The sequence below is a fragment of the Stegodyphus dumicola genome, chromosome 11 (assembly GCF_044657685.1).
Source record: "Stegodyphus dumicola isolate Sdum_Otavi_A_Nest chromosome 11, ASM4465768v1".
Taxonomy (NCBI): Eukaryota; Metazoa; Arthropoda; class Arachnida; order Araneae; family Eresidae; genus Stegodyphus; species Stegodyphus dumicola.
Window position 1 is genome coordinate 85,173,066 of NC_140778.1, and position 22,664 is coordinate 85,195,729.

At 30.5% G+C, this 22,664-nt stretch overlaps 2 protein-coding genes across 5 annotated transcripts in view; one reads left to right on the plus strand and one right to left on the minus strand.

Moving 5' to 3' along the window:
- Positions 1-22,664, minus strand: part of LOC146994177 (uncharacterized) — a 269,374-nt gene that overhangs the window by 243,287 nt on the left and 3,423 nt on the right. The window lies entirely within an intron of this gene.
- Positions 1-22,664, plus strand: part of edl (ETS-domain lacking) — a 43,615-nt gene that overhangs the window by 11,221 nt on the left and 9,730 nt on the right. Inside the window, exon 1 of one of the 4 annotated variants that reach the window (XM_035369763.2) lies at positions 5,199-5,371. The exons of 2 other annotated variants lie outside the window; for them this stretch is intronic. In XM_035369763.2, the coding sequence (XP_035225654.1) occupies positions 5,355-5,371 (17 nt within the window). In that variant the 5' untranslated portion in view covers positions 5,199-5,354. Of the gene's footprint in view, positions 1-5,198; positions 5,372-22,166; positions 22,307-22,664 lie in introns of those variants that run through there. One more of the 4 variants, XM_085826953.1, reaches the window with a different exon arrangement.

Here is a 22,664-nt window from a genome sequence, read left to right on the forward strand (position 1 = left end):
AGAACTCTACAATATTCTTCAGATTCAGGTGTAATAAATTATAAATTAACAAAAGGTTGTCCTCAAGGATCTTGCTTACGTTTTGAAATCTTATAGCAAAACGAAGTTTTAAAACTCTATGACAATATTAACCATACCCATATCCAAGCATATGCAGATGATTTTCTTCTCACTGTGAACGCAAGTAGCCGGAAATCATTGGAAATTAACTCCGGTTTTTCTTTAAATATCTTCCGCAATTGGACAGATAAATTTCATCTTAAAATTTCAACTACAAAATGTAAGGCACTATGTATTCCAAAAAGAGGTACCTCCATATAAAACCTAAGAAAGCCAATAATCAAAATTTCTCAAGAATAAATTAAAATTGGCAAGAGCACCACATACCTGGGAATAGTATTAGATACTCGGCAATCCTGGCATATCCATATTCAATATCTCAAAAGCAAAACTTTAATCCTTCACAATTCTCTTTGATCTGTAACAGCAAGCTCTTGGGGTATATCCTCAAAGTTAGAGAAATAGAGTACATAAGTTATTGAAAAAATACTACTATATGAAGCTTCCGTCTTTGGTTTAACCTTGAATTCCCAGGTTCAAATACATTTACTCTCAATCCAAAGACCTTTCCTCCTCTCTCTAGCAAAAGCATATAGAACTACTCCAACTAGTGCGCTACAAATAATAACCGGTATCCCTCCAATAACTTTATCTCTAATAAAAGAAGCAAATAAAGTAAGAATATCAAAACTAATAATTCAAAGCATACTGAATAATAATGTATTTCCACCTACAGATTTTGAATATCTTAAACACAACTTAGAGCTACATCCTACATATTTTTACAAAAAATGCCTATTGGGAACCTTTGAACTCAATAAATATGAACTCACCATATATACTGATGGTTCGAAATCTGAAGCAGGCGTCGGTAGTGCATATTGCGCATTCCGAAAAAATTCAAATATTAAAAACTGGAATATTTGTTTAAACAATTACAACTCAGTTTTTCAAGCAGAACTTTTTGCAATCAAAGAAGCCATATGCTTCGCAAAAGAACTTTCTTTACTATCCTTAATTCTCTCTGATAGTGAATCTGGTATTCAAGCTATAACTGGACACAGTCGATCGCCTATTGTACAAGAAATTCATTTTCTACTTTCTAAATTTCAAAACAATAGTAGACCACATTTCAAATGGATTAAATCACATATCGGTAATAGTGGTAACGAGCTCGCAGATGAACTAGCAAAAGAGGCTGCAAACAATTCTTCCCTTCCAAATTACTCAATTCCATATCCAATATCATTACTAAAAACAAAATTAGAAACAGAATTAATGCACTTATGGAAGCAAACCTGGACTGAAGCAACAACCGGTAGAAAAACTTTTACCTCCATATCAAATCCTTCCAAATCATTAATATCTACCAACCGTTCAATTACATTTTTCCTAACAGCTCATGGTCCATTTACAGAATACCTTCACAGATTCGGACTTCACCGTACAAATCTCTGTACCTGTGGGAATGAAGGCACAATAGATCATTATCTCTTTCACTGCAACCTTACTAAAGACTATCACCTTACAGCATACAATTTAAAATTTTTGACATAAAATCAGTATAATTTATTCATTAATAACGTAGCTCGTGCTTCAGATGTCACCTTATTTAATGACTAGAGTGTGCTTGTGTTTTCTGAAACAAACTTTTAACGTCTAGATGTATTGATGTTATCCGTAGTCGCATTTAACTTGTCTCTATAATATACGTCATTTAACTTGTTTTTGTCCCACATAAGTAGATATAAAATGGGGGTTCACCGCCATTTGCGGTGTGCGGTGCGGGCATGGCCAGTGACGTCTGCGGAAGGGAGGCTACGTCATGCATGGTATCACCGGAAGGGGTGGAGATTGTGGAGGAGTTCGCATGCTGTTGGCTATGGAATTGGATTGGTCAACACTAAAAGTTTAGGTTTGATCGAGAGGCAATCGTGGTAACGACAATTGTAGTAATGTTAACATTGCGTTACTATGACAGTGTCCTTTTCTGCAAAGAATAAATTTGTAAAGAATAAATTTCATCATTTAGTTCCCCCCGACGCATATAAACTTTTTTTTTAATATTAGTCATACTAGAATGAATACTTATTGGTATAATTTTAATTGATACTGCTTTAATTTTAGGATATTCGGTAGTACTAATGTTTTAGTTTTGAATAAGTGCATATCGGATATTACGTTTCTGAGACCGGGATTGAAACTTGGAATTAAAATATCTCGATCGATCAGGCCTTAATTTTCTTATGTTTCCGTATATTTTAAGCCTTACTGTTTCCTATACACTCAGAATTTTACTTTATTTTTTAAAATCTTCTGTTCATAATACCAGATTTACTTTACGTAATCTGAATTGCATTTTTATTACTAAATTCACTTTCCCAGAGTTTTTTCCAACTTGTTAGACAAGAATTTTAACTTATTTGTTATATTTTACGAGTGTAATCACGAAAACACGCGTTTTTATTCCTGACATTATTTAATGGTAGATGTAATTTTTAACTTTTTTCTCCTCTTTTTAACGTTAGTGACCTTTAACATACTCTGTATTTTAACTTATTTTATGTATTTTCTGATCATATAGATGACCTTTACTTAAGTTTAGATGTAACATTTTTAGCTTGCTTTTATGCATTTTAACCTTCATAATATTTAATGTACCCTAATTTTGGACCACTTTATATTTTCACACTATATACATGACTTTTACTTAATTTCTTTCATACATTTTAACCTTCATAATTTCCAATATAGTCCTAATTTTAGCTTTATTCCTATTTCTGATATATGAACTTTATTTAATTTTATGTGATGTTTTAAACTCATTTCGTACATTTTTAAACCTTCCAAATTTTTTTTAAGTACTCTAATTTTAAACTTGTTCATTACATTTTCCTACCATATACCTGACTTTTATTTAATTTTAGATGTAACTTTTAATTTCTTTTCTACATTTCAAAGTTTTTTGTTTCCAACATACTCTGAATTTTGACTAATTTGCTATATTTCCACACTATGTGCATGACTGTCATTTAATTTGTAACTGCTTTTATGCGTTTTAACCTTCGTAATTTCAAATATAAATTTAATTTTAGCTTAATTCCTACATTTTCTGACCGCATATATGAACTTTATTTAATTTTGGATGCAATTTTAATTTGTTTCATACATTTTAAACCTTCATAACTTTTAATGTACTCTAATTTTGAACTTGTTTATTAAATTTTCCTACCATATACATGAACTTTAATTAATTTTAGATGAAATTTTTATACAGTTTTGAAACTTTTTTCTTTCTAGTTTCCGACACACTATAAATTTTAACTCTTTTTTTTTTTTTTTTTTTTTTTTTTTTTTTTTTTTTTTTTTTTAACAATTTTCGAATTTAATCCCGCTTTTGATTTTATTATTTAAGCTAAATTTACATGTTTAAGTTTCTTAAACATATAGTTTTCAATTAAGCATTTTATTGAATAACCTTTATTTATTTCGAATGAAGTTATATATATTTATTTCTTTTAAATTTATTGCATGCTTAGTATTTTAGAGCGGTATAGCACTGTTTCAGGAATGCTTATAGTTCTTGGTAAAAGTGTAAATCTTATCAACAGTCAATAAATTCATCAAGTCAACCAATTTCTTCTTTCCTTTTTTTTACAATAGCTGATACTCAGAATCACTGCAGTTCATTAAAATGCTGTTTCAGTTTAAAAATAACTGTTTATTTGAAATAAATAATGAAATAATATTCACTTGATTACATTTTTATGACTTTATTCACTGGAGTCTGAATTTTATAGCACTAAGATGAAACAATAGTAAGGCATATTGCGGGAATACTTGAAGGTGGTATGGGTTTTAAAAATAATTTCTGAAACGAGAGTTAGCCATACTACATAATTATGAGGTCATATCAAGGGGTACGCAAATGAAAAAAAAAGCTGGGAGCACTAGTTCCAGATATCCAGTTACAGAATAAGTAATTCAATATTATTTTCAATGCTGTTGTGAGTGTAATCATGACTATCATCAGTACATTCATTAAAATCTGAATTAAATAAATATTTATTATTCCATTCTTCTTCTTCTTTTTTTCTTTTAAAAAACTCTTCATCATATTTTCTGGTACAAGCTGCATTTTGTTACTTAACCATTTGTTCAATTTTTATAAATTCCTGAAATCGTTACAATATCTCTGTCATTAAATAATGAAGAGTCTGTATGTGTATAAATGGCAGTACCTGGAGCTACCAAATTTTGAACAGACCTTGTCTTTCGTCTGAAAAAGAGAACTTAAAAGCCCAAAATTTCACTTTGTTTATTTTATTTTTATCTATTTCTTTTATACTCCATGCAAACTTAATGGAATTTTTATTAGCAAACTCAACTGAGTAGCAAGGTGTTGCCATTTAGCAAAGTACATGATATTTATGTTTTGAATTTAATAGAAAAATTCAGCAATTTAAAAGTGCATTACCACTCAGTAATTTTTAAAATTTTAATTAATTTTATTAAATTTTAAAAGCGGGTAAGCAGATTGGCAACAAACATTGCTAGGCCTAGATAAGATTAGAAATAATGTAGATAATCGGAGTTATGGTTGTCTAGGATCCGATTAATTGGAGTTATGAATGTTTGAAGTCCAGAAAATAGGAGCTGCTAATATCCGAAGTCTGGATATTTGCTTTTATATGTTTATTTTTCAGATAATTAAAATTGCGCATATTTTGAAACCGGTTAATTGGAGTCATGAGCATCTGAAGTATTTAATTATTGGTATCCGAAATTCGGATAATTTGGAGTTCGAATAACTCGCACTTGAGTCTTTATATATTCTGCTGAACAAATAATTTACTAAAACTAATTGTGCATGTTTAAAAATAGTTTACTCTGTTGATTTTTATATAAACAGTTAAAAACAAAAAAGCAAAAAGGTTAGCACGTTAATAGGTAAATCGTAAACACAAATCGTTCAGGAAATAAAACAAAACAAACAAAAAACAAGCATCCGTAATCCGCTTCCTTTGCGCCTCAGCTTGTGGATGTGCCCCTTTCTACGGCAGATTCACGTGACCTGAAGAAGGAAGGCGGAAATTCACGGCCTCCTCTTTCAAAATAGAAAAGAAAATATAATGGAGGGGGGAAGGGAAAATAAAAAGAAAAGAAAAAAGTTTCGTCTGTCCCTGCTTCTTTCCGGTGTATACGATCCACATTTCGAACACCTTCCGGAGCGACAGGACGTGTGAAATTCTGAGTACACACAGAAAATTTTCAGGAATTCTCTGTCAAAGCCCATGCTGATAAAACAAAGGTAAGTTCGTTTCTTTTTTTTTTTTTTTTCCATTCTTTTTGTATTGTTGTCGAAAATTATGAATGTTGCGGTTTCAGTTGTTATTTAATTTAGTGCACACATATCATTATAAATGTTAGAATATGTTAATTATGTATATGCAAATATTAAATATCATTTCGCGATGTTCTTACATAAAAGAAACATAAGATAAATTGAAAACATTCTCTGTTCTGGTTAGTAAAATAGACCTCATGAAACTGATAACTGTCACAAATTTTAGAATTTTAATAAACATACGGAAACATACAACTATCTGTTACCAATGATTTTAAATGACTTTTTTTTTTTTTTTTTTTTTTTTTTTTTGATAACTTATTCTAAGTACTTCAGTGTTTTTTAATTTATTAACCCAAAGGAATATTAATTTCGTCTTGGCATTTTGCGTTGAAAACTTTAAATGTCCGTTTCACTTTTCAAATTGTTGCCAACAAATATTATCGCCTTGTTATATTTAAAGAAATTAAATAATAAAGAATCTGCATAAAAGTATGTATGTTTCTCGCATTGTGATAAAACGACGGTACTTAGAGCCATTGAATTTTGCATAACTTAATGCTCCACCGAATCTGCCCATCTGGAAGTCCTAATATACAATTTGGAATTTGTTTTATAATCGATTTCATATTTTGTAACATTTTAACAAATTTTTGATTAGCAAACTTAACGATTTCAAAGTGAGCAATGGCAACACTACGGTTGCAAAAAGCATTTTTATCTCCAACGCTTGAGACTGTGTATCGGAAATTCTAAAGATGTGCTCATTTTAAAATTATGTTGCGATATTGCGGTTTAATTCAACTTCATGGTTTAAGTGCGAAGAACATGATATTTGATAAATAAAGCTAACATAACGTTCAAAAAACGTCCCTTTGGGTGCAATATAAAATCTGAAAGCTATCAGACTTAAAAAATTTGTTTTTTAATTTATTTTAAAACAAATTACTATTTTTTACAACTTACAAACTTAAAATTATAAATATGAATTTCATGTGCAAACAGCTCCCTGTTTTTCTTACTGTTTCAAATGTTGAAATGTTTTCTCACTGTCCTTTCATCATTTTGACGCAATTTTGTGTCACAGAATAAAAATTAATAAATTAAAAAAGCTAAATTAATAAAATAAAAGATTGCAAATGTAAAATCTGCAGATTTCAGTTTTATATTTAAAAAAAAAGTCACAGTTTAAAAAAAAAAATAATTTTTCTTTTTTTAAGTAAAAAAACTAACATCTGCCGCTCTCAACACATATAGGGACTATTCGCACATTTTTTAGACTATTTTCATTCTATTTACATAAGCATTTTACCTAACATTTTTGTGTTTTAGATGTTCTAATTGATAACCTTTATATTCTTCACTTTCTTTCGACAAAGTAATTTTTCCAGCCAATAAATCCTTTTGTAAAATCGGAAAATGTATTTTATTCCATTCCTATTGAACAGTTTTCCAAAGTTTAAATAGGAGTGTAAGTCCGATGTTTGGACAATTCGCTTAAAAAGTCGCAATGGAAGTCCAAAAGAGCAAAACTCCATGGTTGATACATCAAGAGGTTTAGTAGAGATGTAAGTGAAGGGTATGGGCCTTGATACTCGTTTCGTATTCTATTTTTCGCAGGAAATTAACAACACTGGATTTTGGCGTTTTGCTACTTGCTTTGTCTTGATGCAATTCTACTGAATGATGGCACTGTGGCTAAATATGAAGTACTTCATATTTGAAAATTGGGTATAAAATATGTTCTTTATAATATGTGGAGTTGATATTAACATTTTTCTACAATCTCTTTATTTAAAATTTTCTATTTTATGAAAAACCAGCAACAATCATAAATCCCTTTTAAAAACTTCATTTAGATTCTTTGAGCCGTGTTTTAAGACTGCCCCCCCCGCTTCTCTTTCATGATAATAAATGGACCTGCTATTATTGCAGTCATTTAAATATATCCAAGATTCATCTGTTGTGAGAGTTGTTTTCCATTTTCGTCCTCGTAAATGTTACTCATAAAGAACTCTGAACGGAGTTCTGTCTTCCGCGACATGTCGTGAAGGAAAACGATGCACGTTATATTTTTTCACCTTTTGGGGATTCAAATCAGCGTTAATCATTTCTTTATAGTTAGTTGGCACTATACATTTTAATGATTTTGCAACTGTGTTTTAACTTGGCGGATTTTCTTTTAACATTAAACAAAGATCTTACCTTTTGCAACATTAGAAACATTGCTTCCCCCCCCTTGGGTATTTATCTTCCATTTGAAGCCAAACTTGAACGTTTTTTTATCTTTTCTCGTTGACAATATTGCCTATCGTAGCTTTAGATATCGAAGAACCATGGCTTTCCCAGCTTTCTTTAATATATGGATAAATTTATTACGAATGAGCACAAACAGAGTTTTCCATCCACTGCTTCTTTAAAAGCGCTACTTTGCATTATAAGGTATTTCTCCCACCTTCTTGGCGTGCCTTCGTGGTGTAGTGGTTCTGCACACTGGGCCGGTATTCCAGAGGTCCGTGGTTCGATTCCCGGCGAAGGCGGTTGCTGTTTTTCATCTTGCCTGCTTCCAATATACCTAATATCTCTACAGTGGCGCCCGAACTAAAAGGGTGATGGATGATGACTCTTCACACCCAGGATTTGGCAATTGGGTCCCCTAAAAACCCCAGCCGTCCTTTAAAAAAGGGAGTATATAAGGTATTTCTCCCCCCTTCTTGGCGTTCCTTCGTGGTGTAGTGGTTCTGCAGACTGGGCCGGTATTCCAGAGGTATGTGGTTCGATTCCCGGCGAAGGCTGTTGCTATTTTTCATCTTGCCTTCTCCCAAAAATACCTAATGTCTCAACAACATCAAGACAAAACTGTCAACTAGCAGACGTTAATTTATACATTCAAAATATAGTTGCAGTTAAAAATAAATCCATGCAGACGACTTTTTTTATAGCAAAGCAGAATCATCAAAAATTTTCGAACAGGTTCTGAACAGTCTAGCAAGTGAAATTTAACCACTGCGTTAAATGAACGAGAAGAATCGAATCAGATCGAATAGTCGAAGAGAATTTCAGCCAAGCGATCAGAGTTTGTTTATGCATTTCGTTTTCTAAGAGTTTGTTTATGCATTTCGTTTCTAGAACGAATTAAAAAAAAAAAAAAAAAACTGAAAGCTTTCAGACTTTATACTACGCGTTTTTTTTTTTTTTTTTTTTTTAATAACGTTTTGTGTGTTACCTTTATTTATTAAATATCATGTTCTTCGCTCTTAAACAATAAAGTTAAATTCAACAGCAATATGGCAAAATAATTTTAAAATGAACATATCTTTAAAATTTCCGATACACAGTCTGGCGCGCTGGATATAATTTGTTTTTCCGTACAGTGTTGCCACTGCTCGCTTTGAAATCGTTGAGTCTGTTAAACAAAAATTCGTTAAAGTTTTACAAAATATTAAATTTGTCCCATATGAAATGTCCAAATTTGTGCTTCCAGATTCCCATATTCGAGTAGAGGACAACGTTATTCAAAACTTGATGTATCTAGGTATAGTTGTTTTCTCACAATACGAGAAACATACATACATTTATACAGATTCTTCATAATTGAATTTCTTTAAATATAATGCAGGGCTGTAATATTTGGTGGCAAAAATTTGAAAAGTGAAACGTCGTTTATAGTGAACTTACGCAAAATGCTAAAACGAAATTAATATCTTTTTTTCTCTAGCAAATAGGATTCAGCGTTTCCCTTATAATATGTCTCTACATTTAAATATAATTTAAAAAAAAAAAAAAAAGAAAGAAACTTACAAGTAACGCTAAGCTATATGTTTCTATTACGCAAGTAAACACTAAGTAAAAGTATATGTTTCCTGTACGGAAAAAAGCATTATTTTCAGCGCTCAAGACTGTCTATCGGAAATTCTAAAAATATGCCTTTTAAAAATATTTTTAGCCCAAAAGGACAGTAGCCCAAATGATCTCGAAAGGTGTATTAGTGTGTAAAAAGAGAAAACGCGCGTAATATAAAATCTGAAAGCTTTCAAACTTTTTTACCTCTAATAATGGTATTCAGTGTTTACCTTATAATATATCTTTATGATTTTAATATACTTAAAAAAGAAAAAAAAAAAAAAAATCTCAAGTAACAGTAAGCTATATGTTTCTATCGAAATTTTTTATTATTATACAAATTTTACTTTTGCTGTTTTTTAATGCATATTACATTAAAGATGCTTTTCCGTAATCATGTGAATGATATTAATATTCATGGAATGAGGAATAATTATTAATATTCACGGAATAATCGATATAGCACATGATCAGAAGCTAATATGGTACGAAACTAACAAATACAATTCGTATATGATGTTCCTTTTTATGCGGATAAAAAATTCAAGGTGCTCAATATAGTCAGATAAATTAAAGTTCGTATGGCACTTGGATTAACAATAACTTCATTTTGGGCGTAAATGATCTGAGCAAAATCGTGTATGTAAAATGCATGAAACAGTCTCTCAGGAATAAAGAATATTTAACATTTTTAACAATTTTATCCTGAAGACTGTGTTGTAGTTCACCAAAACATGTAAAAAGCTTTTCGTTTTATAAGAAATATAGTACAGCGAGGGACAGTTTTGTCAATTATTGGAGAGAGAATTAATTTATAAGACAAAGAAAGCTTCTCAAAAGGCTCATAAACTGTCAGTTTTTATCTCTCCCCTCAAAAAAAGAAATTGAAAATTATTTTTGATCCATTATATTTTAATGGTCAAACTGCATAGTAGCTTAGGGTAGCCCACTGTTGTATCAAAAGGCCCGGGTTCGAATCATGGAGAAGGTATGGATTATTGTAAATATATGGTGTCTTTGCGACATGGTGGCACTCTAAATATATGGCGAGCCGAAAGTCCTCTTTTGTAGATTGGTGGTAGGAGAGAGGGGAAGGAGACCCTTGGACCCCCAATGACGGTGCTCTGCCTCAGAATTGAGGTGGAAATGTAAGTCCAACCTCCTTCATGCTCTGGCAAACTTTCTTTCATGAAATTCATGCAACAACAACTACAATATAATTTAATGCTATTGTGGCTTTTGGAAACGGGGTGGGGAGCAGAATATTTTTAACCGCAGACGATTTCATCTGCGCGGAATTAAAAAATTCATTTCCAGAATTGATTATATACTTCCTGAAAATAATCATTTAAAAGTCATTATCTATTTTTATTTTTTACCGCTTCTGAAGAAATTTCTTATCTATTTGGAAGCTGCCAAATGATCTTAGATAGCTTGCTGCCATTCTGCATCCTGATTGGTTGATACTTCCCGCCGTGGCAGGTCAGAATAGATTTTCACGACGGGGCCAGGCAAGGATAAAGAATGCACTAGTTAGGGGATATTTTCAGGTTTTACGTCCCCAAGACTGTTTCCGGTTTACCCCCTCCGAAGGTGCAACCTCACCTCCCTTTTATATTCTTACAGGAATGGTATGTCAAATTCTGAAAAGCTTTTGAGTTGAAGTGATTTTTCCGGTCCAACTTTTTTTATTTATTTTTTATTTTTGGGGTAATCCTCCGCTGCGCTGCTTTTAATAGGATGGTCTGCAGTGGTAAAGAAATCGATTATTAACAATCAAATGCAAGAATCAGAATTGACTTTCCAGTTTTACATTCCAGGAAAAGTAAAAGTTTTGCGTTCGAAAACAAAAGCTTGTTAAATCTTAGATCTACAAAGGTTGTTCGCACACATTTAGAAGATTTTCATTGGATTTACAGAAATATTTTTCCTAAACTTTTTGTGTTTAAAATGTTCTGTTTGATAACCGTTATTCTACACCCTAATTTCCAAGACAATAAAGCTTTTTCTATAGTATCGGAAGGGGTATTTTATCCATTCCTTTTGAACAGGTTTCGAAAATCCAAGAAGGGTTATAGGCCAATTCGCTTTATGAAACTCCAAAAGCACCAAAATCCATGGGGCATACTCCAGTATGCCCCATGAATTACCAGTATGCCCATGGATAGTATACCAGTATGCTCATGGATGCTGAATGGATATATGGATTACCAGTATGCCCATGGATGCTGAATGGATATATGGATTACCAGTATGCCCAAGGATAGTAGGGATATGAGTGAAGTGTATGGTTGATACCCGTTTCTTGCACCATTTTTTTCCCAGGAAACTAAGAATGAATTTTGATGTTTGTTCTGCTTGCTTTGTCTTCAGGCAGTTCTACTGATTCAAGGCATTGTGGATAAATAAAAGGTATTTCATATTTGAAAACTGGGTATAAAATAGGTTCCTTATAAAATGTGGAGCTGATCTGAACATTTTTCTCTACTCTCTTTATTTTTAATTTCCTGTTATATGAAAAACCAGCAACAATCACAAATATTGAAAACTTTCTTCAGTTTCTTGGAACCATGTTTTAAAGACATTTTTTCTCCTCTTTGATGATAATTAAAGGATCTCTTTTTTTATTGCAGTAATTTAAATGCACACAAGATTCGTCTATTGTGACAACATTTACCCACTTTTGTCAGGATAAATGTTTCTCATACAGAATTCTGTGTTCGGCGATATTCCGAGGAGAAAAAGGATGCACAATATGCTTTTTCACCTTTCTAAGATTAAAATCAGGATTAATCATTTTTTTTTTTTTTTTTTTACAGTTGACACTGAGCATTTTAATGACTTATCGACTGTTGTTTGACTTGCTAGCTTTTCTTTCAACATTATAGATCTCCTTTGCAACATTGTAAATAGTCCATTTATTCCTTGGATGTATTTAGAATCAATTTTGCATTTAAAGCCACATTTTCACCTTTTGTTTCCTTGCTTGTTGATAATATTACCTATCGTAGATTTAGATATCGAAAAACTATGTCTTCTACAACGTTTTTTATGAACTAGATGGCAATAATTTTCTTCGGGAAAAGCACAAGCTTAGCCTTCCATTCACTTCTTCATTCGAAGCGCCATTTTGCTTGAAAACAGAACTATCAAGTAGCAAACGATAATGTATATTTTATAAAAGAGTTGCAACTGGAAAAAAGTTTCCAGACAGACGATTTTTTTAAATACCAAAGCAAAATCATCTAAAAAATGTGTTAACAGCCTCTTTATTAGAAATGTTTTTAGCGAAATCTTTCAAAATATTAAAGCCGTCACATTCCATTATGCTACTATAGCAACTATATCACTCTAATTTATGTTTCACCATTGAGTGAAACATAAACACTTAAATTTGGTTTGGGTTTGGTTCATTAAACTATCGCAAAGCACTCGAGGGATATCTGTCGAATGAAACTTTTATCAATTCAGGGTGATTTTTTTAGCCCAAAATGGACTATTATTTCCGAAATGAGATTTTCTGTCGAATTAATTTAAATGAGTCGTTTCACTTTTCATTCGAGTCTGTTGCCATTCGGCAAAATATAAGGTATTTATCTTTTAGACTCAATCTGTTAGTTATGGATTAACAAACTAAATAACTTGAAATCAGTAGATGCAGTTCTTAAAAATATTCATTTGTTACTTTTGAATCAAATTGACTGAAATAATAAAAATACATATAATTCATGATCTATCTAATTAAAAATATTCAATACTTTCATAGAATGGAGTTTTATGTATTTTTATTACCTATATTATATTTTGTAAAACTTTAATGAATTTTTGAATAGCAAACACAACGATTTAAAAGCCAGCAGTGACAACACTGTACGGAATAAAACACTTTTAACTCCAGAGTGCAGTCTGTCGGAAATTCTAAACATGTATGCTGTTTTTAAATATTTTGTGATTTAGCTGTTGAACTGAGTTTTATGTGACGTAACTGCAAAGAGCGTGATTTTAATAAAGTTAACGCAGAAACCCATAATAATAAAGAAAGAAAAGCCATCTTACTAAGAAAACTTAATACTGATGCAATAAAATTGTTTTTTCAGTCTATCTTATCAATGTTCAGTTTTCTAAGATGACTTTACAATATTTTTTTTTGTTTCTTTATTATAAACATTTTGTGTGTTTATTTTATTTAATAAATATCACATTCTTCGCTCCATATAAAATTCGATTCAACAGCAAAATATTTAAAAACAGCATATCTTTAGAATTTCTGCAAGATAGTCTCCCATTCTGAAAATAAGAATGTTTTATTCTGTACATATCGTATCTATATATATCTATATATAGAGATGAATATGCATTTGGACTAACATGGGAACATTAGGTATCTCCTGTATATTTAAAAAAAAAAAAAAAATGCAATGTAATTCTTTAAAAATGTTTAATGTTTTTGATCATGAATTAAATGCAATTTTATTTAAATCAATCAGATTGAAAACTAAAAAAACCAATAAATCTGAATGCTTTCAGATTTTATATTACTCCGAAAGGGGCCTTTTTTCTTAACGTTTTTTGCGTTACATTTATTTATTAAATACCACGTTCTTTGCACTTAAAATCATAAAATTCAATTCAACAGCAGTATCGTAAAATAATTTAAAAAGAGCATATCTTTAGAACTTCCGATACACAGTCTCGCGCGCTGGAGATAAAAATGTTTTAATTTTTCTTCCCCCGTACAGCGTTGTCATTGTGCGCTTTGAAGTCGTTGAGTATGTTAATCAAAAAATTCGTTTAAGTTTTCCAAAATATGAAATAGATAATAAAACAAATTCCACATTTAGGCTTCCAGATGTCACATTCGAGTGGAAGACTACGTTATTCAAAATTTGATGTTTCTAGGTACCATTGTTTTATCACATTTCGGGAAACATACGTACACTCATGCAGATTCTTCATTATTTAATTTCTTTAAATATAATACATGGCTGTAATATTTGCTGGCAACAATTTAAAAAGTGAAACCTTCTGATCCCTTCTGGGCAAATTTGGACTAAAAATACTCTTTTGAAGAACTGCATATAATACTTTTAAATAGTTTAGTTTGTTAATTGATAACAGACATTTTAAATATGAAGCAATAATATCTTGCATTCTTCCAAATGGACTCAATCGCATTTCGAGATTAAATTTTCCTTTTGATTTTTTTAGTTTGTTCTATTTAGCAATCAAAGCAATTTATAATTTAAATCTGAAAGATTTATGCCACCTCAAATGGCAACGCTTCCGAATGACGCGCTGTTTGTTGGTCGAAGCAAACTACTACCTATTCTTTCCTGTCTATTCATGTGTTAAATTTTCAGTACTTGATTTTGAAAATAGTCAGTAGGTTGATGAAAGGCAATTAATGTCCTCAAGTAACCAATAAAAACGCCTTTGTAAAGGTACTGTATTTATCAAGTTTTCTTCTATATATAAAGAGAGAAAGTGATTTTAATACTGAAATAACATATGTAACTATTATTATTAAATACATCAGAACATAGAATATTCATTATAGAAATTAATAAGATTATTAATTTTAGATAAATTCATACTAAAAATTAATATCATTAATTCCTATTAATTTTTGCCCTAAATTCCCTAAGTTTTTGGAGGTATTTTAGATAAAAGGGAACGAAAGAAGACAGAACTCGCTTTATTATTTTATGTATTTATTTATTTACTTAATTTTGATTACCAAACGATTTTAACTAGGTAGGACAGATTCGAAGCAAGGGCGCGCCTAAAGCTTCGAATAAACGTACTTTCTTACAACTACATTTTTCATCAAGCTAGCTACGGTGATGGTGGAATTTACGTCTGCTAATAAAAACCCAATCGTTAAAAGGAAGTATGGCACACTTTCTAGCGCACGTCTTCCCTTCGAATTTTATGATGCAGACGACGTAAAAAAAGAAGAGGTCATAGCTGTTGTTACCTATGGCGAAAACATATTTAGAACGCAATTTTTGTTTACTCGCCCGAGTGGGTTTGTTTGTCGATGTTCTAAACTTCCTCTCCTCCTCCTGCTCTTCTACTAAAGAAAATCTGGCAGACGATTCGACCGGAAGCGAGGGGCTGGTCGGGCGGTTTCACAATGGAGAAAATGAATGAAGGATGCGTAGCACAAAAGCAGAGGCGCACAATACGTTCGAGAATAGGCTCTTCGTCTTGGTTCTCACTTTCGAAAGACCGGAAGCGCGGACCACACAGTTCAATTCAATTCGACGCCCACGCCTAGTTCTGTTTTTCTTTTAAAGAAGACCACCGAGATACGCAGACGATAATAAATACACGCACAATGCCAAAGGTGTATCGTAGAATAGAGTATACTTAATGTTCTCAGAAAAGGAATGAAGAAAGTGAATAGCATGGAGTAAATAATTCACTCAGGCCAACAAACGACTTTCACTCTTTTAAGTTTAGGAGTAAAAACGAATTATATATATACATATATATATATAGAGAGAGAGAGATTAACAAATCGTGATAAATTACCTAATACTTGCGCAAAAGCTGCAAAGTAATAAAATAATAGTGATTACATTTTCATTTTTTAAAAATAGTGATTACATTTTCATTTTTTAAAAATAGTGATTAATTTACATTTTCATTTATAGCGATTAATTTACATTTTCATTGTAAATGTAATCACTATCATCAAATAATAGTGATTACATTTACATTTTCATTTTTAGTTTTTTCATGTTTTATACTTGATGTTTCTTTTTAAAAATTTTCAAGATTCAATTTTAAATGCTTATAAGTTACTTCATTCAACTAAAATTGTACTAACTTTCTCAAAGGAGATAATCAATAATCCATTAGTAAATAAATTATATATATATACATTGTGTGTGTAAGAAAAAAGTATAAAATCAGCTTCATAATTTAATTTAGTAATAACCACTTAATTCCTCATTTTAAATTTGGGTAAGTCTTCTCTGTATTCTAAAATTCGTAATAACTTTTCGGGACCCAGCCATTTCTAGATTAATCTATGTCACATGGCTTGCGTAATGCCGATGACGTAGCTAATTCGGAACTTTAATTCAAAATTTTGAGACCTGATATCTTTCTAACTTAAACCAAAACCTTCTCTCAGTAAGCCCCCATATTGGATTATTGTGCACTTTAGCTTCTGCCTCTCTTCCTATATAGACGCTGTGCTCTCTTCTTAGCGCAGCAGCATTTTAGCCTTCTAGGCAATCACAATTCTTCCTTTTCAATATGGATCTACGTCCTATGCAATCTACGTGTTGCACCATCAATATTTCCACATCTCAGTGTTGATACATCAATACTTCTAAATTGGTTTTTCTTACGCACACACACATATGCATATATATATATATAAGAAAAATATATAAAACATAAATTTAATTTAAATTAGCAATTGCCCTTTAATGCTTACGCTAAAAATAGTAATCTCTTACTGCACTGTGTCATTTCGAGACTAATCCATGTCGTATGACTCTTACGTGATGATGTAAATGGAACTAAAACTCAAACAGCCAATAATACTTTTACAGCAGCATTAATTACCCAATAAAAGTGAAACTGAAGAATTATGATTATGTAAACTCTAAAACAAGATATTCTGAAAAATCTAATATGACTCTGAAAATTGCATTTATTTTTTTAAAAAGTCTTGTATTAAAAAAATTATACTGATGCAGTTATTTATTGTTATTCTAAATTTTAGGATTTACAGTTCTCTTCATTTGCTGCTGCTTTAAAACTTTTGCTTTTATAATGTTTTAAGTCGTTACGCTTTTTTCTCTTTGAAGGGGGAGATATGTAAGAAAACAAAACATATTGTAAAAGATAAATAAAATATGTAAGAAAACAAAAAATATGTAAAAGATAAATTAAATATGTAAGGAAAAAAAAATTATAAAAGATAAATATGTAGAAAAACTTTAAAAAATACGTGAAAGATAATTAAAGCTTAAAAGTTGTAACAACTGCATATGAAAGAAAACTAAAAAATATATAAAAGATAAATTCAATATATAAGAAAACTAAAAAAATTTTACAAGATAAATTAAATATGTACGAAAAATAAAAAAATATGTAAAAGATAAATTATAACTTAAAAAAAAAATCTGAAATGTTTCGGATTTTAAATTACGTCCAAAGGGGCGTTTTTTAACATTTTGTGTGTTACCTTTCTTTATTAAATATCATGTTCCTCGCACTTAAACCATAAGATCCAGTGCAACAGCAATATCGCAAAATAGTTTTAAAACGAGCATATCTTTAGAATTTCCGATAGACTCACGCGCTGGAGATAAAAATGTTTTTTCTGCACAACGTTGCCATTGCTCGCTTTGAAATCCTTGACTTTGTTAATCAAAAATTCGTCAAAGTTTTAAAAAATAGGAAATCGATCATAAAACAAATTTCAAATTTCAAATTTGGTTTTCCACATGCTCATATTCGTTGGAGGATTACGTTATTCAAAATTCGATGACTCTATGTACCGTTATTTTATGACAATGTGAGAAATATACATACATTTACGCAGATTTTCATTATTTAATTTCTTCAAATATAATGCAGGACTCTAACATTTTATGGCAACAGTTTGAAAAGTGAATCGACATTTATCCGTCCGACGCAAAATGCCAAAACGAAACTAATAGTCCTTCGGGATTCAAATCCCTTTGGACTAATTAGCAATAACCCTTTAGTTCTTACGCTTCTTTATTCTAAAAATAGTAATTTCTTTCTGCGTTGATTCATTTCGCATTAATCCATATCATATGACTCTTACATAGCGAAGATGATGTGAATGGAACTAAAATTCAAACAGCCAATAATAATTTTACATCAGTATTAATTATCTAGTCAAATTCCATCGAGAACCGAAACTAACATAATCTGAATTAAGATTTCATCCTGAGTACAACGTGCACTTGCTTCCTACCCTTTGGCCTAGCTAGACTGCTGCCTGCTGCTCTCTTCTTACTGCAAAGCAGTCAAAAATGTAAATATTTTGAAATAGGCACAAGTAGTGTGTCAAGTTGATTGTAGCCGCAACATGTTGACTGAAACAAAAATGAAGATTTAATCGGTTCTATTCATTATGGATCAACACTCTACGCAATCAAAATTCTTGCTCTTCATCATGGATCTACAATCTACATTTTTACGCCATCAATATTTCTACAATATCATTACATCTAAGTCTGCTTTATTGCATGTATATTAATTCAGTTTAATTTAAAATTTTCTGCAATGTTAGACATCTGCCCCTTTTCATGCGTTTTATTTTAGGTTACAAGCCTACGATACTTTTTTATAATTTTTTGCATGATTTTTTCGTTTTTTCTTCAATTTGTACATAAAATAACTTATTTATTTTACTTTTAAGTACGTTTCCTCAAAGTTTTGGCTCTAAACTATGTTTAATTTTGATTTGCAATAGTTGTATTTGATTTACAACATTTATTAACACGTCTGCATTTTCCTTGGTTCAAAATTAATTTAAATATTTATTTACCCAACTTTTTTTCTGGTTTCTTATTTCGAAAATTCTCATGCTATTTATTTTTACAGTATTTTTTGTTTTAGTGTCACACAAGAGCAAATTATATCATGATGATTAATTAAAATTAAGATAATTGCAAAGAATTGTTTTGTGCTTTATTGCATTTTAATAGCCTTTAATTAATAATATTTTATGAACTGCTTGAAAAAGACCAAAGAATTTTCATTAAGCTGTTTTATTGAGTTATTTAGTTTTTGCTTCAGTTTTGATGTATATACTTCCATGTATTTATTATGCTTCAATTTTGATGTATTGATGTATGATTCAATTATATCTTGATCATATATAAATTGATAAGAAAAGGAGAGGTTAAAAACCTAGCTAGAGCCGTAGAGAAAATTAGAATATCCCATCTAATTCCTGATATTACATGTAAAACAATGTCAAATCATCTAAATCAAAACATGTACGTGGAAAAACCTATCCAAACTACATAAAATAGAAAAATTGTACATAAGGGGGAGGGGGCTTCAAACAGAACTTATCAAGGGAAAAGTGCTTAAAGCCCTCACCTAAGTTGATTAACTCACAAAAACATGCAAACACGTTTTGTCGAACAAACCCCACTGAGATTGAAAACAGCCTTCCTTGTAATCAATTTTCTAATTCATCTACTACTAAGGATGTCTCAATAGATTTGTCCCTTTTCCCGACGTATTTGCGTGTCTTAAAACCTCAAAGTTAAACTTTAAAACATCAAAGCAATCAATCTATTATGCAGCTCAGCGCCCAATTTTGACCGACTAGGTCTCACGTTTTTGTGATTTACTAATTTTTACTTCGACAATTGATTATGTATATATATATGTGTGTGTGTGTGTGTGCAATTAATAAATATAATATCATAATCTCATTCATATAAAGCAAATTAAAATTTTATGCAAATTCAGTTGCAAACCAAATAAATTGATTAATTATTGCTGCGAACTATTTTGCAATATAAACATAAGTAAGTAAAGAGCAAGCATAATACATTCCCAAATATTTACCTTAAAAAAAACCTTTAAAATTAAAAAAAATAAATATTAATTTGCATAAAGTGGATAATTGTTGAGCATGCAGGAGACAGATCTTTTCAAAGGGAAGTTGCCCCCCCCAAAAAAAAACCTAACTCTTCAATTACCCTATTCGCGTTTCGTCATCTATATAACTATGGGTAAAATATTAAATATTTATCTTTCAAATAATAAATTAATAATAGACTTTTAACTCCCGTCTTCATCATTGTTACGTAATGCAGAAAAAGGCATTACTATTTTTAAAAAAGAGGAGGGATTAAGAGTATTGCTAATTTATATTATAATTTTGATTTATATATATATTTTTAACTTACGCATATAAAGAGGGTTTTAGTAGCTCTTACAACATCCTTTGTCGCAAACACAAATAAACCACAGGCCTGCTAATACCGAGAAGTTTTAATCTGGAATTGTCCAAAAAATGACTTTCTTCGTGCATGTGATTGAAACCGTAAAAGACAAAAGATATTTATATTTATTTTTAAATTTTAAAAACTGTAAGATGAAAATAAAGAAAATCGGCGCCATCTTTGTGCTGCCTAAATTTATTCTTTCGTACCATCATAACAGCAAAGGGAGTGATATCGCATTTCTTTCAAGATTTTCCGCTCTATCCGATGGTGTAAAATTACATTTAATTTACAGGAATTTTGTTTGATCCAATCTCATTACTACTAAAAATGATGCAATTATTAAAAATGAAAGCTCAAATATTTTCCTAAAAATATCTGTTAATAGCCGAGTTGTTGTTAAACAAGTACGTTGATATCTCAAAAAAAAAAAAATAAATAAATAAATGGAAAAAAAAATTAAATATATATAAATAACAATGAACAAAACGAAATAAATATAATCGAATATCTATTCTTACTTTAGATCTATCGGTGCCATCTACATAGACTTGTTGCCATTTGACGATGAATAAAATATTTAATTTATTTTCGATATTAGAAAGAAAAGCACGTTGCTAAACACAGCATTAAGTTAGTTATCTCACAAGTAAGGGGGCGAGAAGTTTCTAACTTTTCATGCACCCCGTAGCATAAATTGCTCCCCCCCCCAATTCCACCTGTCGCTTATGATGAAATTCTTTTATAATATATAAACTGCAGACATCTTTATATATTTATTTTCTCTAATGTTGTCAAACGATAATCTAACTTCTCCCACCCCACCCTACTAATTTCACATGTTTCTTTTTACACCAATTTAACGTTTAAAGTGAAAATTCAGAAACAAACGTTGGAGCTTTTGAAACGATGTATTTTTAAAGATTATAAGTCTGAGTTTGATTTTAAAATATATTTAAAAAAATTCTGAATGAAGTCAGATTATAAGTTCAGACGAGAGAGTTTTACTTTAAAGTTTTTTATACTCTCTCTCAGTTCGCAGTTTATCAGTCTGCTCTTGGACTCCTTCTGTTGACACAATTTTTTTTTTTTTTTTTTTAACTTTATTATTAAGCACCACTTTCTTCACAATTCGCCACATAAAATTCCGCAGCAATCTCACAAAATTTTTAAAAAGGTAATGTAAAAGACAAAAAATTAACAAGGAAAAAATGAAAAGCAGTGGTCTTTTATTACTAACTTTCTACGTTCTTTTTTAATTAAACACAACATTTTCTAACACTTGTTCCACATAAAATTCAACAGCAAAATAAAAAGTTTGTAAAAGCAGCATAATTTCAGAATCCCTGGTAAGAATGTTGTTTTTAATTTCTCTGTGTTGCTGTTGTTTGTTATATTGTTGTTATATATACAATCATTGTTTTTTTTTTAATTTTCTCTGTATTATTTATTTAAAAATAATAAGTGGTGATAACATTTCGTTGCAGTGTCCGTTTATTTGAAAAATGAGGATCGAGCCTAACCACCCTTCTGGTGAAGGGGAAAAATAAATAAATAGATAAATATATCTTTAAATTTTGTTTATTACAAAAATTTGATATTCATTATTCAATAGAAAAGTTTTATAATCATTTTCAGGAGTTGGCAACAGTAGACGTTACGTTTATTTCCAAAGCGAAACGAAATATTTTTTTGAATTTTGCAATTTAAAACATTCTACACATTTTAATTCTTAATTTTACCGATAAAATCGTCTTCAAAGTATTATATTATAATTCGAAATTTGCATAGTATAATATTTTGATTATACAGAGTTTAATTTTTCGTTACACTTTTTGCACTGTCACAACTCTTACAAAAGGAAAACATCCTAGCACTGAGTTGAGGATAGAACAACAGGAAACTATCGTCGGCTGTTTTATGGGCAGGTGTTCCGCTCTGCCAGGTGAAGAGCAGACTACTCGGTTTCCGCTTGGCAATCCGAGCCATATCAGCCAACATCCCGTTTCCCTAATCTCTGTGCCCCACCCGATAATTTACTCAACTTTTCAAATGAAGAGCTCCCAAATGTTCCCCATCTGCGATTTTTCTGGTAAATATCCCATCCATTAAAATTCATTTATCAATTAAAAAATTAATAGAACAGCATAAATCTACATTGGCTTGATATGCTTTAAATTATATATACATCACGAACGTAACTTCATTCCCTCATCAGAGATACTTTTATTTTCATTTATATATTTTATCTTCATTCATTTATTTATTTTATCTTCATTCATTTATTTATTTTATTTTCATTTATATATTTTATCTTCATTCATTTATATATTTTATCTTCATTCATTTATTTATTTTATTTTCATTTATATATTTTATCTTCATTCATTTATTTATTTTATTTATTTATTTTATTTTCATTCCTTTATTTTATCTTCATTCATTCCTTT